The following is a 25,720-nucleotide window of genomic DNA, read 5'->3' as shown; positions in this document are numbered from 1 at the left end:
CACTTTAATACTCTCTCACAAAGACTGCAATTACTCCTCAACTCTTGCTCTCTTCCGGCCTCTCCCCATGGTGCAAGCTTTGATTCAGAGCTTAATCAGAACCCCCGTCGAGTGTGGAGCCCTTTCTGGTTGTGATTTCATATCCTGGACGAGTGGTAATTATTAGAGCATAAATTAGAGTGATTGGAGAAGAGTAGTCGGACTGGAAAAAAGTGAAGAACAGAAAAGAGATTCAGTGAGCCAGAGAGAATTTTTGAAAGTCATCCAATCATCATTTATCCTCAAAGTGTAATTAGGTTAATTATTGGACTATGCCAAATCTTTTTATAATATATTTGGTTTCACGATAGTGTCATTTCTTTTTAAACTGTTGACTGAGTTAACTCTTACGTTGAGTTATACTATTTCCCCACTTACGCTGATGTTTCATCACGTAGTAGCAGCTTGTTTCAAATCAATACAACATTCAATACAGTAGCGGGCGGTAAAAAGTCTGAGTACCAAGTGACTTTGAAAAATAGGTCTAAGTATTACCTGCCACTGAGCGCATCCCCTTCGAAAAGCTACATCATTTTCTATTTCGCTCTGCTCTTTTTCTGTGGGTCTGAGGTCACACATTTGTTAAGCGTCCCTGGGGGATTGCAGTGCACTTCCAGTGCCTTCAGAGCACTATATCTCTCTGTCGTAGCCTTTCGTTTTACAGCTGAAGCTGTAGGAAGTTTATGAGTGCCATACAACTTCACGCTGTAGCAGCTCTGCTATCCGTATGAGCGGGTTATGAAAGGGCACCTGGAGAAGGTATCAAGATTTCTATTGTCAGCCACCCCGGGTTAGATTGAGAACATTTAAATTAAAATTTTTGACTGAGTGGGCGGTGACTAGGAGGGCTTGTATGTAAGCTACTCTGATTTGGTAGCAATCATAAAACTTAATCTAGCCTTCATTTTTAAGCCAATAATATGGCATGCCTTCTGGTCTTAGACAACTTTACAAACCTTTTTGTAATTTAAGACCAAGCACAGTGATACAAACAATCTTGTAATAGAATAGTATTAAATGTTAGTATGAGGCCTTATTTTTTGTACTGAAAGACGTCTTTGTGCTGCTTGACTACTTTACAAATAAGTCAAATTATTATTTTGTTTTCCAGCAAGCAACATGTCTACTTATTAAATTCATCTGGAAATCATTTTCTGCAGTTAATTACTATTTTTAACGAGTCGACCTGTCAGACGCCCCATCGACCATTGTCGGACAAAGCTACAAAAACCCCACTGCATTATTCACCGCATTAAGTTAACTTATTAGAGCAGCCATGCCAAAGTGCATGCTCTACATAAATCAATATAATCTGTGTCATCTAGGTTTTGGCTGATCAATGTTGTTTTGACTTGAATGTGATGATTATTTAACAACATGTTCCCTCCCGTCCCGAGACATTGATCATTGGGAACATAGGGTAATCTTACAGGCACAACTGTAAAGCAAAGGAGTAATGGTGGTGACATACATTATACAATTAACAAGGTCTTCAATGTGATGCTCTTTCAGCCACCCGTCTTCACTTGCTGTTTTTTGTTGCCTTTATTTTTTCAGACACAACACAGGCCGCACCTGCAGTGATCAGCTGTGTGCGGGCGATAGTCACCAAGTCAACCAACAGCCTCTTGGTACACCTGGTCTCTATGGTGATGGGTTGGCAAACCACAGAGGAGCCCGGTGGAGCCTCATGCAAGCAGAATGTACCAGAAAGAGTCCTGGCTAAAATCCCCAAGGACTGGAACTACCCACCACTCGAAGCACAGGGAAGGGAGACCAACTCTAAGAGTATGCAAATAAAATGCAACCTTTCAGTGAAGGTTTAAAACACTGTTGGTTAATTTTCCAAAACTAAAATGTACTTTTCCTTTCAGCCGTCATATCCGTGATCATTCAAGCCTTGTCCTTCATTTTCACCAATCTGCCCTCGGCCGTGGCGTCGGTTCCTCTCCCCGTCCGCTTCCTTTTCCAAGTGGCAGAGAAGCACCTCTCCCAACATGCTCGGCAGCTGCGCTTAATGGGCCTGTTACTCTGGGCCCTGTTAGGCTGTCTGATCCAGGGCCTGGAGGACTCGGACACACTAGAACAGATCAGTGGTCTGGCTCTGGACCGTGGTGCAAGGGAACCCCTTTACCTCCTGGCTGAGTGCCTACAGGCTACCATGGGCATTCAACAGAAGGTAAGGCCTAAGGTTGGCATAACGAAAATTGATGATAGAAAAAACTCTTTATTTTAATTTGGGGTAAGGCTGTTTCCTGGCAAACACTACAGTTATAATACCATTATTTCATTAGATCCCTTGTTGATGTGTTTCCCATTAAATCATCTGACTTTTACTCATTTACCATAATGGTCTGCGGTCTGTCTGACAGGGTGTCCCCAAACCTACAGTGCAAAAAGTGCTCCAGGCTCTGGAAGAAAAAAGACCCAAGTGGACAAACATACAGCTGCAGAAGGCCCGTAAGCTCTGCACAGACAGGTGAGAGATCAACTGCAGGGATGAAGCAAGAGGTCAAGGTCAGGCTGGTATTGATATGGTTTAAATGACTCTTTTCGTGGATGCAGAAAAGTGATATATATATACTGTATATAGATATATATATATATATATGGGGAATCATTAGTCCCAATTGGTATTGATTGTTCATGTGCACCTTCAAAAAAAAAGTATAATTGAATTCAAATAATTTTGATCGTAACACAGCTTTTTATAAAATTAATTTCCCAGTACATAATATTAGTGATTTATCAATAACAAGATTGATGTTGAGGGCTGATACGTTGATGAAGGGTTAAAACCGACTGCTAGCGTAGTCAGCACGACATTCAATACAGATACTGAATAAACCAGTGAAAAAGAATTCAGCTTAGATATGCTTTTTATAATTGAGCATCCAAATTCTGATGTATCGTATCATTGAGCTCATTTTTCAACGAGAAGCTTCATGAGTAAGATCAATGAATCTCTGATGTGTTTGTGGTGGTAAATGATGGACAGTCGTCTGACTGAGTGGACTGCAGGCCGCAGTGATGGGAAAACAGCTTTCACTTTGGGCTGATCTGTGACCTTTGGCTCGCCGTTTTGTAGCTCTTTCCCAGAAATGACGCCATTGGTTGCTCACTTCATCATAACAAACCCTGGATGCATCCATCCTCATAAAAAGGTGATTCGGCGCAGTAACATGACATCAACAATTAAAAAAAAAAAGTAGAACTAAATAAATAATAGCAGATCGTGGCCAGTTCTCGGAAATGCTGCCTGCTTAGCCGTGGAAGGAGGGGGGGGGGGGTTGAGAAAATTGAAAGAAGAGTGATTATGTATCACCTGTCGGAGGCGTTCAGTGGGATCATTACTATTCATTAAACTAACCTTCAAAGGAAAGTGACGCCTGGCTTGTAAACAATCAGAATACAGTGTCAAAAAGAGAGGGAGCGAGAGAGCGAGAAAGAGAGAGAGAAAGAGGGACAGCAAGAGTGTAATAACTCCAAAAACAACTGGCACTCAACTCACTGGCATCTCGCGCATGTACACACACACACACACACGATGTGAATGAGCCCCCCTCGAAAAAGAGAACATTTGCCCCCTTTTGAGCCCTTCCCTCATCCCACTTTACCTCCTTCCTTTCCCAACAGCAACCCCCCCTCCTTCCCCACGCCACCCACCTTGTCTTTGCAAAGTAATTTGTAGAGGAGAAGATTATTGTTCTCCATCATGGTGACCCTGGCTGGGCTGACGGGATGCATACACAGATGAAGATGAATGCAGTTATTCCTTGGCGGAGGTCTGCCTCTTTCAGGGCACATTGGCCCTAATGACATGATTGATAGGCTGTCCCAAATCCGGAGGGGCTCTCATTAATCACCCCGCTGACTGAATCCAATCATCTGCTTCACCTGCACAGTGATGGACAGGAAAGGATACAGCGCAGGTGCTGACACGGATGCACAGCCACCACCGCCGACAACACCACCGCCCGGGCCACAAGGCAAAAGAATGAGACAATGTACACGGACGAGAGGGGACTCCTTTTCCTGTGCCACTCTCAATGTCAAGCAGCCAATGGCTGGCTGACAGGCGACACCCTTTCTGCCACCTTATAATTACAAAGGGGAAGGGAGCGGGAGAGGGAGAACAATGACAGGAAGTGTATGTGAAGGGGAAGGTTTGATGGACGGTAGTGTGATATCCATCCATACAGGAAGGGCAGGAAAACGATGCGGGCGTCTGCCAGGGTTGGGGAGCGTGTATGCATGAGGACCTTGACACACAATTACACACACACACACACACACACACACACACACACACTCAAGCACCTAAGGACACATACACCAATCGCTTTTACTGCCCCAACATCCTTCAGTCAAAATTCCCCTATGTATCTAAAGAATGCTAATACAAACAGTACAAATATGTCTAACCTCTAAACCATTGGCCTTCAGTTCTCTCTTTCGTTAGCCTTGACCAGACTGCTTTTCATGTTGTGGAGTGAAGTTATTTCTTTCTTTTAACACATTTTTAATAGGACTGAATTAATTCTCAAAGTCGTATTTCAGTTAATTTTCTTTTGCTTCATACAAAAATTGCCCCCCAAATTGTTTTTAAAACTAGAATATAATTCCGCAGCCAGAGGTGGCATAGAGATACAAACTGACACCCTGCGTCTTCTCTCTTTCCCGTCTCTGTTTCTCTCTCAGCGTGTTTGAGCGGGGAAAGGAAAGCGGAGTCGCTGCGGCTGAACTGACTGAGCAGAAAATAGGCCTGATGCTGCTGGAGATCTGCCACAAAGCAGGTGGCAGCGACTACCTGAGGCAGATCTATCACATCATCCAAAGCAATGAGGTAGGGAAGCACTCCCTCTCCCCAGCAATTAGGTGGCTGCTGGCCTGAGGCCGCAGGCTGTTTAGGAGGGGGAGACAGAAGGAAGAGGGCTGCTGCTTGTGTGCAGTCTGCTTGTTCTGATCTTCTGCTGTTCAGGTGACCTCAAGGGTGTGAGGCTACAGTGATTTCCTGTGTAATACGCTCACCACATGTGGAGGAGAGGGAACCACATGGAGTTATCACGTTGCGCATATTTCTCTTTGGAGGAGACCTGAGTGAGAAAGAACAGCGGTTCTTCTTTTTTTTGTCTGAAGAAGATGTTATTGTAGCTAAACAGACTTCCCATTTTAAGAGAATGAAAGGTAGACATTTTGTAAAAAGTTTATTAGAGTACATTTATTGGTAATTTGGTGATTTTTTCAAAAGTACGCAGTTGGTAAAAAAGTTTTTTAGTGATAGTTTTCCTTTGCAAATAACTAAAAAATGACATAAGAAGTGAAGTGTACACTCAAACTGTTTTAACTGGAGGCTCTTTCAATGGTAAATATACTTGAGGCTGGCAATATTCTTTATTTTCACAGGACAGCTATAAGTCTGTGTGGCAATCTTATAAAAGTATGCTTGAGGTACCTGTCCAGGTATCTCAAGGTTGAGGCAGGAACACAAATGTCAGGGACAGACTGGGCTTGAGTGAGGTAGAGGGATACGATGTTCACAGGCCATGTCAAGCTGATGGATGGAAATGTAATGAATTCACATCTGGATGCACACACATACAAAATGATTATTTTGTACTGTACATCTTGCAAGAGACCTGGACCGAGGCATCACAGCTTCTCCGTCTCTAGATCTTAACCCATCATCTGTATAAGCACGTATATGATCTGTGTCTTCATCCCTCTGTTTCCGAACAGCTCTTTTTAATTGGACTTAGTGAGGCTGACTAAGTAGGAAATATGGAGACAATTTTACCCATTTCTATGGTCGTCTAGAAAAAAAAAGTGTGGTATGAAACATGCCTGAACTTTGCACTTTTGTTTTGTCATTGAAACTGGATGTCAATGGAACACATGACTTTCAAAAGTGCATTATCGTTTTCACAAGCAAAAGACACATATTGCAATGATGTCAGTATGATGAAAGGCCTTAAGTATCCTCTGTTGCAAGCTTTTTCTTTTGAGATGAACTTTTTGGCCTCACTGTTGGTCTTAGCTTGTCAACCTTTATTACATTGTTATTCCATATGTCATAAGATGTCTTTTTCAACCTTCCTTCTTCTCTCTTTTTTTTGCCCTTTCTTTCCACGGCATTCTTGGACCCAGGAACTACTGATGTTTAAACTGAGTGGAAGACCTACGTCTCCCAATAATCCCCCTCACTCGATGAACTTTGACCCCGCCAGTGAGGGTCATGCTGACACCGGAGGTTTCAATCCTCTCTACCAATTTGACCACATTGGCAAGAAGAAGCTGGATCAGGTTTGTCACTAATGTCGAGTTTATTGTCCCACTTTTATTTTGGAACCAATATAAAATGTCTTTGATAATGTGTTGATTATTGGAGCTTCTTCCTCTATCTACACTTTGTACTATGCGGGTGTGCTTATAATGTGCCGGGCGGTGTTGTTTTAACTTCCTCACTAGTTCAGAAGCGTAATTTTGAAGGTTAGGAGCTGTATGAGTCTCTAGCGAACTGGATACTCTGGCATCTCTGAAGCTGTCAGGTCTTTCTGGGGCTCGGCTTTCCTATTCTCCATAGGTCGCTGCTTTTTCAGGCAGGAGTTGGGCTGACAGAAAAAAAGCTCACAGAAAAGGTGAAAACACGAGAGATTTCTCTTTCAGAGTGCAGATTTAAAGTGCACTTCTTTGGGTCTTTGAACCGTATACCTTCTTACCCCAAATGTACCCCCACGAGTGCCGCCGTGAGTTTTCAGTTAATAGCTAGATTTTTTTTTTCTTGATAAAAAATGACGAGTCTAGCTACAGGTATAGTTTTAGCTCAATGTGCGAGTTGTCAGCTTCCCCACTTTATTTCTCTCCTTTCATGGGAAATACTGCTGATATCACACAAAACAAACAGGAGAAGCGTGTGCTTTCTCAAGACAAGTGTGTTTGTGTTGTTACTTTTTAAAACATATTAGATTAATTTATACACCCATTGCAACTCTGGTAATGTAGCTGTGATTCCGCTGTTGTTTCCAAGAGCAGACACGTTTTAATCCGGAGACTCGGCCGGTTTTTGGCTTATCACAGGAGGCTGCATAGCTTTGCATAGAAACACCCTATTAAGAGAATGATTAAAATGCCTTCTCCGCTTCAGGTGTCTGTGTTGTTTGTCAAATAAAATGGCAGGTGGAGAGGAAAAAAAACGTTACATCCATCAATCACACGGGAGGAAGGAGCAGAGGAGGGGGGGAGGGGGGGGGGGTGGAGGTAACAAGTGGAGTTCTCTTCCTTTTGTCAATAAAACTCAGCCTGGAGTTAAGAGTGACATTTTGGCAATCAAAGCAATCTGATTTTGATTTGCTTCCCTAATATGGGGAGAGTGCCAAGTGTTATTGTGTTTGTGTGTACATGTGTATGCGTTTACAAAAAAGAGAGAGAGGGAGCAGGACGGGTGTGGTGGGGGGGTTGGGGTTGTTGGGGGTGGGGGCGGTTCTGGCAGGGTGCCATCGAAGACGGTAAGAAAAAAAGCCAAGCGGTCACAAGAGTAACGACTCCTTCCCAAAATTGATTTATCTTTCTATAAATGATGGCTACATCCCCCCAAATGGATTTATAAATTAATTGCTGTCTTATTGGAATAAAAACCTTCTTGTGCGGACATGATTGATCGCCTGGTGTCGGTAGCCTGTGCTAGGGACCCCCTTCCTCCTTTGTTAGTGGGTCCCAGCTGGAGCGGTAATGCACTGATGGTATTAACCCTGATTAATAACTAACAATACCCCATCCTCATACATCAACAGAGTGCAGCAGTGGATTGGGCTTGGGACTGGCCGAGGCTGCTGCCAGCATATCAGAGCATGTGTCAGGTGACCTTCAAAACTCTGCTGGCCAACAGGTAAACTGCTAATTTCACTTACATTTACCTTACGTGCATTCAATGACAACTGTGAGTTGTTTACACGAGCAAACGCTATTGTATGTTTTTAATATGATCCTTGTTTTAGTTTTTGAGCAGTCTTTTTATGCAACCGTGTTCATAATCGTGTGTATTCCTGTGCAAATGAGCCGTTCACTTGGGAGGCGGAAGTTTGCTTCCACCGACTCCAGTCATTGGAGATCATATAACAACTCCAGTCATTGGGGATCATGTAGCCCGGCTGCTCTTCATCAGAGGTTCAAACTTCCACTTTGCTCAAAGGCCAACGGCTGCTCCGGCTTCAACAATGGAGGCTGAGCTGTGGAAAGAAGTCTTCGGAGAAAGGACATTCCGTAAGGACAAAATGTATTTAAGATTTCGCTAATTGAGGCATGTCTCCTGTTCCGTGTACTTTTCAAGCTTTGGGAAGACCAAAAAACAACCAACCCCCCCCAAAAAAAACTAGTCAAAGGGATTAGCTTAGTGTCATCTGATGGAAAAGATTTTCAATCCAAGTCCACCAATCCCGTCCCATCTCCCCCCTTCTCCCCTGCTCTCCTGTTCTGCTCTGCAATGGGCATAAATATTTATGCAGGTATGTGACACATATTAGATGGCAATACTTCAGGCTGTTCCCTGTTCTCCATTCACAGCTGTCACGCTGCCAGCTATCAGGGAGCCATGGGGCTACTGCGCCTTGTCTCAACGCCTATACGCCCAATCCATTCTAAATCACCACCGGTGTAACACACACACACACACCTTTCTAACAAAGGGCAGGCTCTGCATCTGCCAAGGACACAGGTCTAATAAGGGTGAAGTACGCGGCTCTGTGCTCTGCTGTGACGAGCTTTGTCGCCTTCAAGCCTGTACCTCATCTCCCCACAAACACCCACGCTCGATTCTTCCTCCCCTCATATGCTGCTTTGTTTGCATGTTAAAACAAATACTGTCATTGCTTGACTGAGCTAAATATGTCTTGGGGCATACATGGATAGAAACTGAAGTCAGATGGGAAGAGTGAGGCGATAAAAAGGAGATTGGGTTCAGTCTGAGATTGTGAGTGACATGCAGAGAGATAATTCAAAAAGGCACCAAAACGTATCAGGAAGGTTATAAAGGTTATATAATTCACCCTAATCTGACAGTATTAAAGTGTCTGGGATTCTGCCATTTGCCTCATTAGCCTCTCTTTGTTGGGTAAGAGGAGCATATTTCATGGAGGATTTGGAGAAAGGCTTTGGTTCTGCCTGAGACGGTCGCACACACCAGGAAGTTAGTTTCACGGCTGGCGACATGTAAGCTGTCAAAGTTTTCCTCAGTTCCATCTTTGACTCAAAACTGTGCGTCAAGACCGTTCACGGGATAAGCACACTGATGTTGTTGGTGCAGATAAGGATAAGGCTTTCTGCGTAAGCGCAGACTGGAGTGCCCTTGGCTGTTTTTACAGAGGCTTCGCAACAATTACTCTTTCGCTCCCTCCAGTTGCTGGACAAACCAGAAGATATAATCTCACACCCTTGACAATGTTAATAGTAATGACGTTGTCCCATACTGTATAAAAACAACCATCAATGTGACCTTGATGTTCTATATTTTCTGTCTTATGAGTTTTATTCTCCTTGAATGACTTCCCTCCTCTGTACACATCCAATATATTTTTCGCTCCCTTGACTGTGAGTTAGCAGTGTGGCCCGTTGGCCCCCCGATATATATCGTTACAGTGGCAGGACAGTTATTGTGCCCAGGGTTTATATCACATTCTAATGGAGCAAGGCTATGAGTTAAGGGCGCTAGGCTTTTACGCCACGGCTGTTAAATCACTGCTCAGATGACTTCATTAGCAGAGCAGGACACTTGCGCCTGCACGCACATATAAACATGCACACACATACATTCACTTTCACGCTGCTACCTCGACGGTGTAGCCAGACAGGAAGGGGAGTGGATTTATACAGGTGTGTGTGTGTGTGTGTCCTTCTTTGTCACCTGTCACTTTGGTTCCCTCAGTACGACGGATCATCCATCATCTGCAGATTGAGCTTTTCAGCAGAAACCAGACTGATTAATACCATCGAAGGAACCCCAGGGTTGACTGGCTGGCTGGCTGACCTGACTCCCCGGCAGGCTGAAAGTTGGAATGGATAGGTGGACGATCTTTTTCAGCCTGCTTATTTGTCAGCTAAACTGGTGGACTAGCTCGGTTAGGTACTTACTGTTTGGTACAATGGGTGCACTATAAGGAGCAGCCATTAGGGAAATAGCTTAAATGAATCATGTCAGTCTGAAAGGTATTTTGACTCACTGGCTAGGCTGCTTACCAGCCTTTTGGTCTTTGGTCTGGTCTTGTGGATCATGGGCTGACTGACTGATAACCAGTTGACTGGAAATCGCAAGCTCTGGCCTAGTTGCACCTACATTTGCAAGCCCTGTGCAGAATCTTTTTTTTTTAATTTCCATATGAAAACTTCTCAATAATCATTGCTGCTTGAGGTTATCTGTTTTATTGCATCTGCTGCATTTGTTTTCATAACCTAATTTTGAACTCAATTCATGACACTTAGTCTGTTGGTTCCCAATCTTTTCAGTTTATTATTTATCAGTTATTTTGTACTTTTAAAGCATGAAATATTCATGAAATATGTCACATAATCAGAAGTGGTACATTTACTCAACAGCATATTAAAGGGGACCTTTGGGAAACAGGTTATGGACCTATAGACTATGACGGCTTTTTACAGTAAAACGAGAGAAATACTGCAGAAATACCACATCTTACAGTAATCAAGGTCAATGGCAGACCTCAATAGGATCAATCATCCACATTCATATTCACTCAGTTCCTTTGTCATGAGTGTTTAGCAGCTATAGAGCTGTTTTTTTCTGAAAAGCTTGAATCAATCACACAACATACGCAGGTCAAATATGCGCTTGACATTTCACCTTCGACAAATTACTTGCCTAAGGTTTTTGTGTTAATTGTGGTGCTCTATGGATGGAAATGTATTAACATTCCCTCACCCTTTTGGTTACAAATTATGAGCCGTTGTGCTGTAGAATCCTGGCGTCAAAGTGCTGATACAGAGTAGTTTCTCTTTAACTAGCGATCTATGGATAACTCGTGTCTGTCCTTGGCTACCCATTGATATTCTCCTTCACAAAAGCAAGAGAACACCTGTATGTATGTACGGTATGTTGGAATCAATGGCAGCAATGGTGGCCCTTATCTTTCTTTTTATGTGATACAAAGCCTTCAAAAACCTGTCTTTTGTATCATTTTTCTTTGCCATCTTAAAAAAAAAGAAGTATAAAGCATTGCCACTGAGGAAAGTCACATTTTCACTGCCATCTGCCAAGGTGACTTTTTGAAACACTTTCCTTGTGTGTATGTTGGAGGAGGTCCCTTGACCTGCTTGATAACAGGTATCCAAGTATGAGAGATGAAGCTTGATGTGTCACAGGGCAGCTCCTCCACTCCATCATAAGAACCTAATATGATCCAAGGACATTTGTGCTACCATGTACAATACTGGTCCACTGCTCCAGGTACTGTTTCCTAGTACCAGCACGGGACAACAAAATACATACATGGACCAGGAAACCGTAAATTACTGGCCAACTGTAAAAAGGAAAGTTAGATACAATGTTTTGTGCTATTTTTACTGCAAATGATCAGACAAATCGAATCGTTCTCCTGATTTTATACCACACATTTAGTAAGAGAATGCATTAACCCTTGGCTGTAGCAGCTCTATATGGTAAGCTACACTGTAACTACTGAACACTAAAGCATTTACTCTGTATTGTCTCATTGTTCCTGGTGCCCCTCAGGCCCATAACAATAGCAGTTTGTGGAAAAATGCCAGTCTGTGGCATTCTCTTGCTTGAGCGGCTCCTTAAATTGCAGCGATAGACGCTTGTGCTTTCAGGAAGTGGGCAATAGCCATCTGTTCCTGGGCTCAGCCATATGGCGGGCCTTTTTCTCAGGGAATAAAATAAAAACAAATATGTCAGAATGTTCGTCTTCCTCCACGGACGCTGATCAACCTGGGGAGAAGCTGGATCTCAGTGTGTCTGGATTAATGGTCTTACTTTACGCTTCAGGGAATGAGCGGGCGGGGGCTCGTGGTTGGTGGGGTTTTGTGTGTGCGTGTGTGCGTGCGTGCGCTTCAGTACATGAACTTGTCTGTTAGAGTGTATGCACATGGTAATGCACATTCATGTACCGGAAGTATTTCTGGACTCATTTATCTGACTTAAAATGCGACGTTACCGTACCATTTCGAGCAGTTGGCGGCCTTAGTCTTGGAAGCATTGAACAACACAGGAGAAAAAGAGCTTCAAGGTTAGCCAGAGTGACATTTCATGGCTGCCGCTGCCAAAGAGACAAGAGGAAGCGGTCTCGGGCCATCACCAGGCTCTCTGTCTTGCGTGGCCAGAAATTCAAAAGACTTGTCACTTTTGAAAATCAGGAGAGTGTGATGTGTCATTGAGGAAGGGCTTCTTTCTTCTCTCGTCGATCCCCTTGTGTGTGTCCCCTCTACTGACTGACAGCTAGGGGTGGGAGTTTGTGTTGGTGGAGACAGAATACATCTTTTGTCTGCTTGGTTGTACACGGTGTCTTTTGTCTTCCCTACCACTGGACAGCCCTGACACATTGAGATTTTCATTAGGCGTAAGCAGGTGGCACAAGCCTCTTTCCGAGCCTGCCCGTGTGCGTACGTATCCGCACTGCACCAACTTGTGTGCTGTATGCATATCATGGAGGGTGCACCTGTATCTGCCTGCATGTGGGTGAATGTTCGCTCATATATTTTGGTGTGTGTGTGATATTTGGAGGTTTGCTCCAAAGGCGAATAAATCAGTGATGCCTGGGATAAGGCCGTGGCCCCTCCTCAAACTGCACAGACAAGCTGAGAGGCTCATTAATCAAACGGCCAGTCACAGATGTGATGGCTTCCACACAAACCGCCAGCAGACTGTGAAAGTCACATCCAACAGAGTCAACTGTCAGCCAGGCAGGCAGGCAGGCCGGCCGGCCGCTCTCTCTCTCTCTCTCTCTCTCTCTCTCTCTCTCTCTCTCTCTCTCTCTCTCGCTCTCTCGCTCTCTCTCTCCCCCCTATGTTGTATTTATCTCAGTCTGCCTTTACCTCCTCTCACCTCCAGCACGACTCCCCGATTTGATACATATGAAATATTTGTCTTGTCTCTCTAAAAACGATCTGGTGGGTCGAGGCAAATCTATCTCTTCTCTGAGAGTGGTCATGGTCAAAACATTCTGGAGACACAAGACATTCGTCATTACTGCACTGTGTTTTCTGCAGTACAGGTGAAAAGTATTTCTTTTTAACCTCAGCTCTCTGTTTTCTTAACCTAACCTGATCCTAATTTATTATCCTACAATATGAAAGTTGAGTTGAGGAGCAATGATTTTATATTGGTTAAGCTATGCATGTTCACTTTGTATCCTTCATGGATACATTACAGCCAGTGTAAATGTGTTTTCACATCTATTTCTGGTTATTATATCACATTCAAACCATTTCGCCGCTTCAATCTCCACTCCCAAAGGGTTTGAATTGGTTTGAATTGTTAACAATAGCTACAGTAATATGGCTATATTCACTGACAGAATCGTCTGTGCAAAGTGCTTATGCCACAAGGCAAGCTTTTCAAGGATTATCTGGTTATCCCCTGTGTATTGTGAACTTTCTGCAGTTTCAACTCACCTCATTTTCACAGATATTGTGATTTCGGATAATTTCACAAGATAAATGATTGTTCCAACTTCCATCTTTTGATAGATAAATAGTTTGAGATACTATGTACACCAGAGCTAAATGGAAATACCACTTAATCCACTGGAAAGCCCTTCAGAGAATTTGTGGATGGAAGAAGGACAAAACAAAGCCACCCGTTCTTGATTAAAACTGGCAAGTCACATGGCTTCCCAAATACTCTGGGATATTTTAAAAGTGTAAATACACAGTGCTCAACAGGTCACTAGAAATCACTGCTTTGTCTTAGTGTACACTAGTTTGAGAAATACTCTCTGGCTCAGCTATTTAAAACAGGTTCCTATCAATACTGTACTCCCTTAGAGCCTACACATGTAACCATCAGGTATTTTGTTACCATATCCGACATTGAAACTTTGTAGAAACTTTTGCTTAGAATTGTATGTCCACTGGATATTTGTATTTGTAAGCTCTGTCAGCAAAATGCCCCTGGAACCAGTTCTGTCGACCAGTTAGGATTGACTGGGACTCAGTTCAAGACACGATGGACTGTTTGACGCTGTTGCCATGTTTCCCGCTGATTTACTGAGTTTAGCCGACTACAGCGGCCCATTGTCCACTGCCAGACTGTGACCGTCTGTTCAAGTCCATCGTTTTCTTTCCATTTTATTCCCTATGCCATCTTTATTCAGACCATCAGGAAGTGACACTGAAGTAGCCTTCCGGCTTTCACGTTTTTTGATCAGTGCATTGAAGGAATCCACTGTAAAACATAATGCTTCTGCGGTATTGCTAGTGATTGGATGAGTAATAGTAATTTACATATAGAAAGAACATTTATGTTAATGTGCATTTGCATGTGGGTGCACTAATGCACCGTTGCAGCAAAGTGGTTAGAGAGATCATCCCCTTGGATAAAAGCGTAACAGCCAGATATGGTTTTTGCTAAATATCAAGATGTCTCCATTCTCAATTAGTGTAAGTCACCTTTCAAAAGGGAATCCATGCAGCTAAATGCTTAAAACATAATGTCTGTGTGTTTTGCCCTCCTGGGTGAACAAACCTGTGTGACGTTGAGGTTTTTTGGTTTGGTAGTACATCACGAGGGTTGTATCCCGTCGCCAGGCTCATTAGCTCGTCGGCAGCGCTCAGGCTGCCCCAGCCAATCACTGCTCCACGCTTGACTCTGCCATTTGCATGTGGTCCAGGAAGAGATAATTAGAGGGATCTCTGCCTGTCACTGTTAATCTGGGATTTAGTGAAGGGCTGTGACGACGACATGCTGATGAACTGACACACACGTCTACACACACAGTCCAGCGTCATACTTGTGTACACACATTGGCATCCGATACGCACATATATCCACAACCGCCAAGTGCAAGTGCAGTGTACCTGCACGCACAAACATTCACAGACCACCACTAAGCACTCAAAACACACACATGGCAACATGGAAACACAAACTATGGTCTCTCCCACAATTTAGTCTTTATTAACTCGGTCTGTTTGCCCAGCGACGAATACAGTTATCTTTTTGTCAACTTCTACTTTTAGTGTGTTACTAAAATAAATCACAGCGGCTTCTCCATTTGGTACGTGAATGATTGCATGTTTACTCGCTGGCTGTTTACACCAGTTGTACTTTGCTGTTGATACAGGTTTTAGATCCCTGTACGGATAGACTGTGCGCTTGTTGCTTCCCAAACAGGCAGAATGCACGGTAAGCCTTCTGAACAAGCCCAGCTGTCAGCCCTATATACTTTGTCACACACACACATCGATATGCAGACTTCCGAACAAACATGTACATGTGCTCATGTCCTGGCACGTCCCCAGCCACACACACAGACTCCCTCACACAATGCGGATTGGCAGGCCTCCTGTTTTCCCATAATTCCGACTGATTTAACCAATCAATCTCACTTGAAGGGCCGCTAAAGCATTGAGTAATATTAAGAGTAAAACATGCTACAATTAAAACATCCGTCAGGTAATTACAGAGCTGGTGTAGCAGCAAACAACTGGGCCCTTTTAAGCATTCAGTGTTTTATTTGTACCTGTTTGATAATTAATGGGAGGAAATTAGGTACATCTGTAAATGTTAGCGTCTGTAATGCACATGTTTACGCAAATATTGACTGTGCCTAATCAAATGTCAGAGAACGTGTCTCATCCTGTACAGAGAAGAAGGAGCTGTATAGTGGTGTTGTAAAGGCTATTTTCCACCCAAATGACAGCTAGTCCTTTTCGTACACTGTGGGACTGTTTAATGGTGCATGTTCAGAGAGAGGGTGAGCGCCGTTACTGACCTCATCCATCCTGCAACGTGACCCTGTGTCACCACTGATGGCACATAATAGTTGACACTTGACTTTGGGGGCTCTTTAAGTGCTGTGAGTGCCCGAGGCCCTGGATTTATATTCGAATGTGGTCATCTCTGTACTCTGCGCCTCCACCTTTTGTTCGAAAGCTCTCGCTACACTTGTTTTTTGTTTTTTTGTCTTGTTTCAACCAGACACACACACAAACTCTTAGACCTACTCAGACACGCTTTCACTCAATTGAAATAGTCTGTCCTGCCTTCCTGCCTGACCGTACAGGTAAGAGCAGAGGTGCATTCGTCTGGACACTTGACCAATCTATAGACAGCGCGAGCGAAACACTCCAGCTCTGTTTTCATCCTCTCCTCTGCATGACTCTCGTCAGTATCGTCTTTTATCTGTACATGCATGTCCTACTTTTATATCCCTTCACAACATAGACTCCACTCCAAGTTTCTATGATTCTGATTCAGGTTCTGCTCATTGATTCGTCAGTTGTAATTCGAGCATACAGTAGTTTATGAGTCAGCAGAACATTTAGCTGACGGGGGACTTTCTTGCAAGATATGTAAGAAGGTAAAACTGTCTGTCTTACACACTTGAGGTAAGTGGTAACATTATGATTGACCAATATTAGCTTATTGGGCTTCATGCCAAATGTCATAGTGCCATGCTGCAATAAGTGCTCATAGTTTTACATGTCAAACTGAATTCCTCCATTGTATGATATCATTGCCATCCTGTGTTTACATTTTGTTCACTTCACTGTTTTATTTCAGCCCAATAAGAGGAAAAAATATATTGTTGTCATAATAATTGAAGCATAATCCTCACATTCTTAACAAATCGTCAGTTTTTATGAATTGAAAATGAATTAGAGTCCAAGCAACAAGCATTTCATAAGTGGCAAATGGTAAGTGTGTGCTTGCACTCTTCCTTCCCATCGCCTCCCGCCCTGTCTCCCCCACCTTTGCCAATTTTTACTACATGTTTCTTTCAACTCTTTATGCTTTTACCTGCTCTGGCTCTCTCTCTCTGTCCTATCTTCTCAGAGAAACCATCATGGGTCATGTTTTTCTGGGTCTTTGATCATTGAGCAGTCTTTCAGCATGTTGACTACAAGGCCTCTCACCTCCCCAGTGGTTGTTGCCAAAGAGGGGGCATACTTATCCGACTTCTATGATGTTAATAGTTGAAAGCATCTGCTGATGTTGAAAGCGTATGTGTGTGTTTGTGTGTGTGTCCACTCAGATATGATGAAAGACCCTGTTATAGCACTGGGTTGTGATCGTATTGCAGCTACATTGTAGCTATATTCTCTCCCTGAGTGAGTTGGTAAGCACATCCTCCCTGTGTGCTGGGCTGTACATGATGGATAACTATCATGTGACAGTATAATTAAGAGATTCTCAATGCTGCAAATTCTTACATTAACCTTAAAAGGTTGGAATTGAGATCTTCTACTATTCTGAGCATTTTTCACTACATCTCTATTTGTTCAGTCATGGCAAAGTAAACTTCCTTCACTGTGCTATAATGGGTTTGTCCTCAAGGCACAAACTCTGGTTCAAATAGAAAAAGTGTTTTCTGTTCTCAATCTTTACACCTCCTGCGTGTACCGGGCGGTTTGGTGTCTGAGAGCTGTGCCGCTCCATCCAACTGCAGAATTCTCCTCTTTGTAAGATGCAGGGGACGGCCTTGATGTGACAGCTTGCGATGTTAGCCCAAGTTGTTTTTGACAGAAGACAAAGGAAACAGGAAGGAGAAAAAAAAAATTGAAGCATAAAGGGAAAGCTTTGGAATATATCCTCTGAGGTGAATTGCCTCTGCAGGAATCAATTATTTTTCTCTGCCATTTCTAAAAAAAAAGAAACAGATCATTGTTTTCCTCTGTATTGCTTTGTCATGGCTGTTAAGAACAGTCCGTTTGATTGAATTTGTGTCTGGCAACATTTAGTGATCTTGATGGATTCTTTGGACGCAGGACCAAGGCTTGCTGGAAGCATCTTTTTTAGATGTTTTTTCCTCATGACATTATGGAAACAGGCTACCCTTTACAGCAGACTGAACGGTGAGTTGCATTATTTGACATATTGTACTGCTACATGCCAGTCTACAAGAATGCCAATGACAATCATAGGAAAGGACATTTAGATTACTGTCGAGCCTCCCTGAACTGTCTCTTCCTATCTGGTCTCCTATTACTCCATCTTTTTTCTAATAGATGTCTTGAGTTTGACTTGTAATGATGAAGAGCTGGTCAGAAGGGTATCGGACGTTCGTGCATGTGTCTGAATCGGTGGGTCTTGTCGGCCCTGGCATGTGTGTGTGTGTGTGTGTGTGTGTGTTTGTCCAGTGTCTCTGCCCTCACTTCAGAGTGTGACCCTTTGGCTGTATCTTGCAATCAGTCATCCTGCCTACCCCTCCTGTCTGAGGGTCTTTGAAGGAGCCCCTCTTATCACAGTGTGGTAGACCTTTCCTCTGCCCCTCACTGTTCTCAAGGTTAGCCTCACCCTGCAGCCTTTCTGTTTCCACTACTTCATATGCACCTTGCAGGTATTCAGTGTATCCCTTCTCTACACAGTCTCATAGAGGAGTCTGGGTTCTTGGCTCGTTCCTTCAAGGTGAGTCTCTCCCAGTGCTCTTCATGTTCTGCACCCTGCCACCAGCTTCCTAGCAAGTACGTGTGCAGATCTGACAAAGGAGTGTAGTTTAAAGGTGGCTCGGCTCCCTCCCCCCCTCTTGTTCTCTCTTTCTCTCAAGGTGTGTCCCTTCCTGCTCTCGCCTTTTCTATTTCTCTTGTCATCACACACACAGACACACACATTCTATCCAAGATACTTTTTTTTTTACTCTGAGTAAAAATTGCACCACGTTTTGATGCCCACAAGCCAAGTTCAGAATGCCTAGAGTAAAGCGCCTGCCAACAGTAAAGAAGTTGTCCTACTTGTACATCATGCACCTGTATATGATGTGAGTCTGAGAACGGACTAAACATGTCCCTGCAAAATAAAATTGTAACAATGAATACATATATTCTTGTGTGAGGAAAGTGTGATGCATGGTTTGGTTGACAGTCATTCATCCCGCAGTGTGATGTAATTATTTCCATAGTTAACCTTATACACACAAATCAGAATCTTATTGAATAGTTACATCTCCTTGCACTTGCGTTAGCAGCAATGGAAAACAAACTGCTCTATTTTTCAGGCACCTACTGTAGTGATTGATTGTGAGATATTTAGAGTGTGCCATTTTTAGTGGGTACAAACCTTCTGCTGTATCATAGAAGCAGAGTTCAGATGCCTATAATGGGGCAAATTGAGTTTCACATCAAAAAAGAAAAACGATGAATCCAAAAGGATAGTCTGTCACCAGAGCCTCTTTAACATATCTTGTTGCATTCTCGTTCAACCCTGACATTGTTGCGTAGATCTGCTACTACTGCTGGGTTTGTCCTGTTATGTTTGAAGTCAAACATAACGGCTGCATGAATTAGTTTGAAGGGGAATCTTCTCTCCAGTCATGTAAGCGATGCGCTTGTACGGTGGAGGTTGTATTTTTAATTCCCAAATAATTTTATTTTGTCTACTTACTATTGACATGTTTAACATTTGTTTTGTCATGAGAATGAAAAGACAATTAAATTAAATAATACATTTAAATAATCTTACACTTATCGGTACACAAACTTGCCACTTGCCATCCCGTAACAGTAACAGGCCCGTATGGCCGATCAATTCCTCTTGCGGTGGTTGCGTCCATGTTGTGGGAGGGCGGTGTAGGCTGATATCCGTCTCTCGGTACCTGTATCACTGAGAGCTGATATGGCTGATATCTCTCTGTCATCTCAACATCTCAGACTTGACAGCACCGATCATAATCAGTCCCCCTCCGGCTCTCCCTCCCGCTATCTGTTCTCCTCTGTATCGTAACCTTGCTCGCACATCACGCCAGGTGTGTCTCTATTTTTCAGCTTTTTATTGTTGCGACTCACTCTTCATATGTTATAATAACACCTCTCTTTCTTACATGCGGTAATGGTGCACTTTGGGAATATGCACTAGATGCAAAGGGAGCAAGTGTTGGTAGTGATTCTGCAGTTATTTCTGTACAGGCTTGCGTGTTTGTGTGTGTGTGTGTGTGTGTGTGTGTGTGTGTTTTTGTGGCTAGGTGGGTGTGTGTCAGAGAGCATTTACAAAGGGATCAGCCCTGCGGGTGTTGATGCATCGCCACAGTGGAGGAAGAGCAAAAGAAGGTGGAGGCAAGCGAGTTCACCGCATATGTAGCTAACAGCCAAGTAGCTGGAAAATCTTTGGAAAAGCCTTACTTGGATCTGCACTGTTCAGTGCTTATTTATTTATTTAGGTTGGGGGGCAAATGTATGTTCAGTGGCGTTGGATACCAGTGACAGGACGGATCAAAGAGCGACACCACAAATGAAGCTGTCAAAGTGGCCCGACAGCCGGGTCCCGAGGCGAACATCCCTCGCTCGCACATTTTATTATGATCGCAGTGAAACCTCACAGCGAGAAGGAAAGAGAGCAGAAGGGATAAAGAAAACCATCATCTCCCCAACCAGATAGAAAGAAAAAGAGACAAAACGAGCGCCGCTGTATCATCGCTGTCCATGATGGAATGAATTATGAATGTGTGGAGGGGATTAGGAAACAATGGTTGAAGTCACTAGGATCCTCGCCTAGTTCCCTCACCCTCCGCCTGGCAACTAATTAGCACTTTCAACACCAATGTATGATCTCATTAATGTGATTTCTGCTTACGCAACGCGCACGCAGTCGCACACGCTTACATACAAACAAACGCAGACAGAGATTGCAGTAGTGGGCTATTACATAAAGCAAATGAACATGTGAGGGGAAAATGTATTGTTTATTGTTAAGCTAATGCAATTATAGCCATAAAGCAAATGTTTTTTCTAATGCTGAGATTGCTGTAGGTTCAGTCGACGGAGCTGTTCAGTGTGTGGAGCATTTAGACCAGGCTTCTTTACCACCTTTGTCTTGATGCAATTTAATAATGTTTAAATAAAATCATCAGTCAAAATATCGTAGAGGTGATTAGTCCACAGATAAGAAGGGCTCACTCAAGAAAAATGTCATGTTTATACCCGTGTTACAGTTGTGTAAAGTTTTAATAGGCAGGAATATAAAAACAATTTTTATCTCTATCTGTGTAGTAGAAACAATTCACAGCCGCTAATTAGTATCCGCACACTGAGATATGCAGAGAGGGATAAAAAAAGAGGGGGAGGAAGTGGGGAGAGGGTAAGGGTAGATAATTAGACAGAATTAAGCCATCTCTTTTAATCTAGCCCCTGAAAGAAAGAGAGGGAGAGAAAGAATGAGAGATGTGGGTGGGAGGATGGGGGATCTGGGGGTGAGGCCTGCACAATCACCCCTCAGCTCTCTCTCTCTCTCTCACTCTCTCTCTGTCTGGCAGAGGGTGTGAAAGTGTGGGAAAAGAGGGGCCTGGTGCCTTCGCCTCAGCAGAATGGATCAGCTTGTGTTTCTGAGGCTCTAGAAGTGTCCCATTGTCATGATGTCACTGCAACTCAAGAAGACTGACCTCTGACCTCTATGAATTCATGGCAGCCCTCCGTCGCTCCGCCACACCCCCCCCACAACCCCAAAAGTTCCAGATTGCCACTGGGCACCCACTAGGGGGTACCCAAGCCTTTTGCTGTGGAAGTCGAGGTGCTCGCGGCTTTACACCGCGCAACTCAGTACATTTGCCAGCGAATCCGTCCCTCTACGTTCCCCCGATTAGGGGTCCGTTCCCTCGCACTACCCCGCTCTTTTTTTTTCGGTCTTGGTCTTTCTCAGCCAAACCTTTTCTCTGCTCTCTCTCTCTCTCTCCCCCTACTACACACGTTGTATCTCTTCACCCATGAATATAGCGAACGCCGCCAGATGTCGCAAATACATCATCTGAGGGATGCGGTTGCGATGGAAAAAAGTCAAAGCACGTACGAGTGGGGGATGTGAGCCGACTTGAGCTCTCCGAGCGTTTGTGTGTGTGAACCACTGTATGCTATGCTGCACTGTGTGTGTTTGCGTGCGTTTTGATGAGTGTGCTCCCTTTCGCGTGCGTACGTATGTGTGGAGGTCACAGCAGGTCAGCATATTGTCCCTCAGATGTGTGATATTTTATGTATAAGAGGGTGGCTTGAGCGAGAGGATAGGCACGTTCTTGACAGAGGCATCTCTCCTCCACAAATCCGCCACCTCAGCAATGTCGAGCCCAGAGTCCGATCAACAATGGAGGAGAGCTGCCTCATACCCAGGGAGGGCTGATGAGAGGAGGAGATGAGGGGGGGTGAACCTTGAAAACCAGGATTGCTTCTGCTGCCGTATGGGGAGTTGGCGGCTTGCTTGTACTGTTGCAATAAAACGACCATGACCGTCAAAAACATTGTGTTTACTTAATGCATGCAGGGAGACACACCATGAACATGCACCTGAACACATAAAAGCACCTTTCCTCTAAATGAACAGAGTCGAACCGTCGCCATGCCACACACACACAAGTTTATAACCTTTTTGCAAGTGTGTGTGTGTGTTTGGGGGGCAGTCGGGATAGGGGAGGGTAAGTGGCGTCCTCAGATCAGCCCGTGTCGGGAGGAGATTCCCAAAGAGTGGAGCTATCCCAAATAGCACTCCTCTCTTTCTCCTTCAGGGGGAAAAGTTTACTGCCAGCTTGCTTTTGTAGTCGGCCTCAAAAGATATGCGGCAGTCAGCATTAAAAGGCACAGATCTAAGGAGACGCCTCCAACTGAAATACCTACAGAGGAAGGAGAGAAGGAGGAGGAGAATAACAGGGGGGCAAACTGATACAAACATCAGAGCGAGACGCTAAATGCTCCTCTTTCTAATGGCTTTGTACCTCAACAACCACAGTAATAATAGCAACGAAATCCTGACCGTCATCTTGTGGTGCTATTTCTTCCCACACCAGACCTTTGATTCCTTTGATTCCAGACCTCCTTTTTGGCTTTGCCCCTTTTTCTCACTCTCCTATTTGTGTTCAGTTTGTTGAAGGGTTGATTTCTTTATTCCCCCGCCGCACACAAACCCGCACACGTACCCTTGTTACCAGGGTGACGGTGTGGCGGATGACATCATGCCCCGACTGAGTTGCATAGCGGGTCGCTCTCTGGCAGGGTTCATGGGATGGTGGCGTGGGCTGGCGCAGCACAACTTACTGTGTTCCTTCCATCTTTGCCTGTTTCTCCCCCTCTTCTGCTGCTTCTGCTGTCTCTGTGGGCTCTCAGCATCGGGTTGTCCAGCGTGCTCTGTGTTTCCAGGGAAAAAGATTAATTATTCAACACACAGCCTCAATTAAATTTAAATTCTGCTGTTCAAGTAACCTTTTAGCGTGGCACATTTATTATTAAGGCAGATGGTTTGGCTCTGTTTAGATTTAGAACATATCGCATTTTTTCTGACCCTTATCACAACGGCAGTTTACTTGCGATGGCTTTGAGGCTTGGCCTTGGCTTGACTGGAATGCAGAACATTTTTCTCAAACAGCCTCTGGTAAACATGTCTCCCTGTAAACGTCCTTTGCTGAAGATTTGTCAGCATAACATGCAAGGAGCAGGTTAAAAGTGTTACGTATGACTCATGCAGGGAAAAAGTGAGACATGCTGTGTGTTCATTCGACTAAATTTCCATTCTGGACTGTTTCTAAAACACGAGACAGGATGTGATTTTTCTAGCGTAGCTATTCAGAAACTTTAAAACCTTCAAATGCAAATGCAGATGACTTTCTTTTTCATTTTCCTCTTTCAATACCAACTCATCTTCCGAATAGAGAGGAGTGACCTGAACAAAATACACATGTATTGTTGCAAAAACCTGTAATATTAGACCACAAATGAACAAGCTTTCATTTTCGACCCAACATGTTCTGCTGATGCATATTTAATATTTTATGCATATTGTGTTCCATGACGGCCAACGGTTTGCTGTTGCATGGTCGAAACGTGCAGATTGATACAAGAAAGCACAAATGCTAACATTCATTTAGCTTGCACACAACTGAGCAGGAGCGACAAGAAGCAGTCTTGAAGGCCCCTCTCAATGATCCCCCTCCCCCAGGTCCTGTCTGCCTATTTCTCTCTTCCTCAATCGAATGAGGTGGTGCCTTTGTCAGGCAGGAGCATAGAGACCTCACAAAGCGAGGGAAGATGTCACAACAAACAAAAACACCATAGTTACCCCCCACCCCCTCCCAAATCTAATCAGGAGCCATTGATTCATGCAATGAATGGAGACTGAGTACCTTGAGAGTGGCTCATCCAGTGAGACCATAGACGGCATCACTGGGACCTTCATAATTCAACTGTATACTTCTCTATCATTCCGTGTTCACCTTTAGACTCGACTCTATCAACTCAAAGATGATGCAATCATCACTCCTCTCCAGGTCCTTTTTATTTCACCAAATCATTTGTGTACTTCAATCAATTATTTTTTTCTCTCTGATTTTATGTGTAGAGTAGTTTTTTGGGGAATGTACACTGTTTTGTAGATGCTTATGAAGTATGTTTTGATCGAGGAATTAAGTAAAGTAAACTTAAGGCAGGAAGTCCAGGCAGGAAGACTTCCTTTTTTTTACTTAAATGGAAAAAGGCACATTTAACTTGTTGTTAAATATGTTAATATGTATTACCACGGAGAGCACATACTTGTGTTCAAATGTTTTGTACCTCAAACCCCCCGCCCCCCATAAAAAAAATCACATTAGCAATGCAACTCTATTTACTCTCACGGGAATCTGTGACATTTGAAATGAAATTATTTAATCTATAATACGTGCATGCCCTTCTGAGTTTTTTGTAATGCTCAATATAATGCAACAACTTTGCTCTTATTATTTGTAATGATACTTTGGCATTACAGGCTAGAGGTATTGATTCTGGAACCCAAAGCATTTATTGTGGAGGCAAATGTTATTATTTTAATATTGGACTCATGCTAATTTAATAGAGCGTAACATACACGTCAGTATGTGAGCCGCGGGGGTCTCTTTGTCTCTCTCTCTCTCTCTGCCACCAAGACTTGTACAATATATACAATATATCTCTAGTTTAATGTCAACGACAAGCAGCAATGACATTGCTGCTGCCCATTGTTGATTTGGCCGGCACTGCTTTAGCAAATGGAGATGAGACATGTTTGGATTGTCATGTAGAGTTCACATCTTCCCCATTAACCTGTTATATAGATATGAAAGGGATTGCACTCATTTAGGGGGGGCACCTTTCCTGGGAAGCTAGTGATCAGGTGGACAACAGGCTCTCAGGGAGGTCACCTTGGAGTCCACTACTTTAGACCTTTGGAACTTTGTACACAGAGATATTGACATAGTTGCACTTTCTCCTGTTCTATTTAATTCGTAGTAAAGTAGGTTAATCCAACTATAAAATTGACTTCAAACTACTATAAGGAACTTTAATTTTGCCTTAATTCACAAACAACGGTGTTTCCACCCACAGCGTTGCACAGTCCTGGTTCCCTTTCTCTAGTGCCTCCGTTTGCTCCAGTGGGCCATCGATACAGATCTGGGACCCCGGCAGTATGGTCCCTGTGTTCTGGCGCCCAGTGAGGTGAAGCTCGGCTCATGAAGAGGAGCCGCAGAGCTTTTCATTTCCCACTGGAGCTCCGCCTTCAGGTAAAAAGAGGCAGAGA

At 43.7% G+C, this 25,720-nt stretch overlaps 1 protein-coding gene across 9 annotated transcripts in view; it reads left to right on the top strand.

Moving 5' to 3' along the window:
* The window catches only part of kiaa0825 (KIAA0825 ortholog), a 97,695-nt gene that overhangs the window by 35,363 nt on the left and 36,612 nt on the right, over positions 1-25,720 (top strand). For all 9 annotated transcript variants that reach the window (XM_040196259.2, XM_040196257.2, XM_078087608.1 and 6 more), the window contains 6 exons: positions 1,597-1,827; positions 1,914-2,218; positions 2,412-2,518; positions 4,741-4,885; positions 6,187-6,342; positions 7,830-7,924. In XM_040196259.2, the coding sequence (XP_040052193.2) occupies positions 1,597-1,827; positions 1,914-2,218; positions 2,412-2,518; positions 4,741-4,885; positions 6,187-6,342; positions 7,830-7,924 (1,039 nt within the window). The remainder of the gene's footprint in view (positions 1-1,596; positions 1,828-1,913; positions 2,219-2,411; positions 2,519-4,740; positions 4,886-6,186; positions 6,343-7,829; positions 7,925-25,720) is intronic.

The sequence above is a fragment of the Gasterosteus aculeatus genome, chromosome 13, assembly GCF_964276395.1.
Source record: "Gasterosteus aculeatus chromosome 13, fGasAcu3.hap1.1, whole genome shotgun sequence".
Classification (NCBI taxonomy): Eukaryota; Metazoa; Chordata; class Actinopteri; order Perciformes; family Gasterosteidae; genus Gasterosteus; species Gasterosteus aculeatus.
Note: the sequence above shows the minus strand (reverse complement) of the source record. Positions and strands in the feature narration are given on the sequence as shown.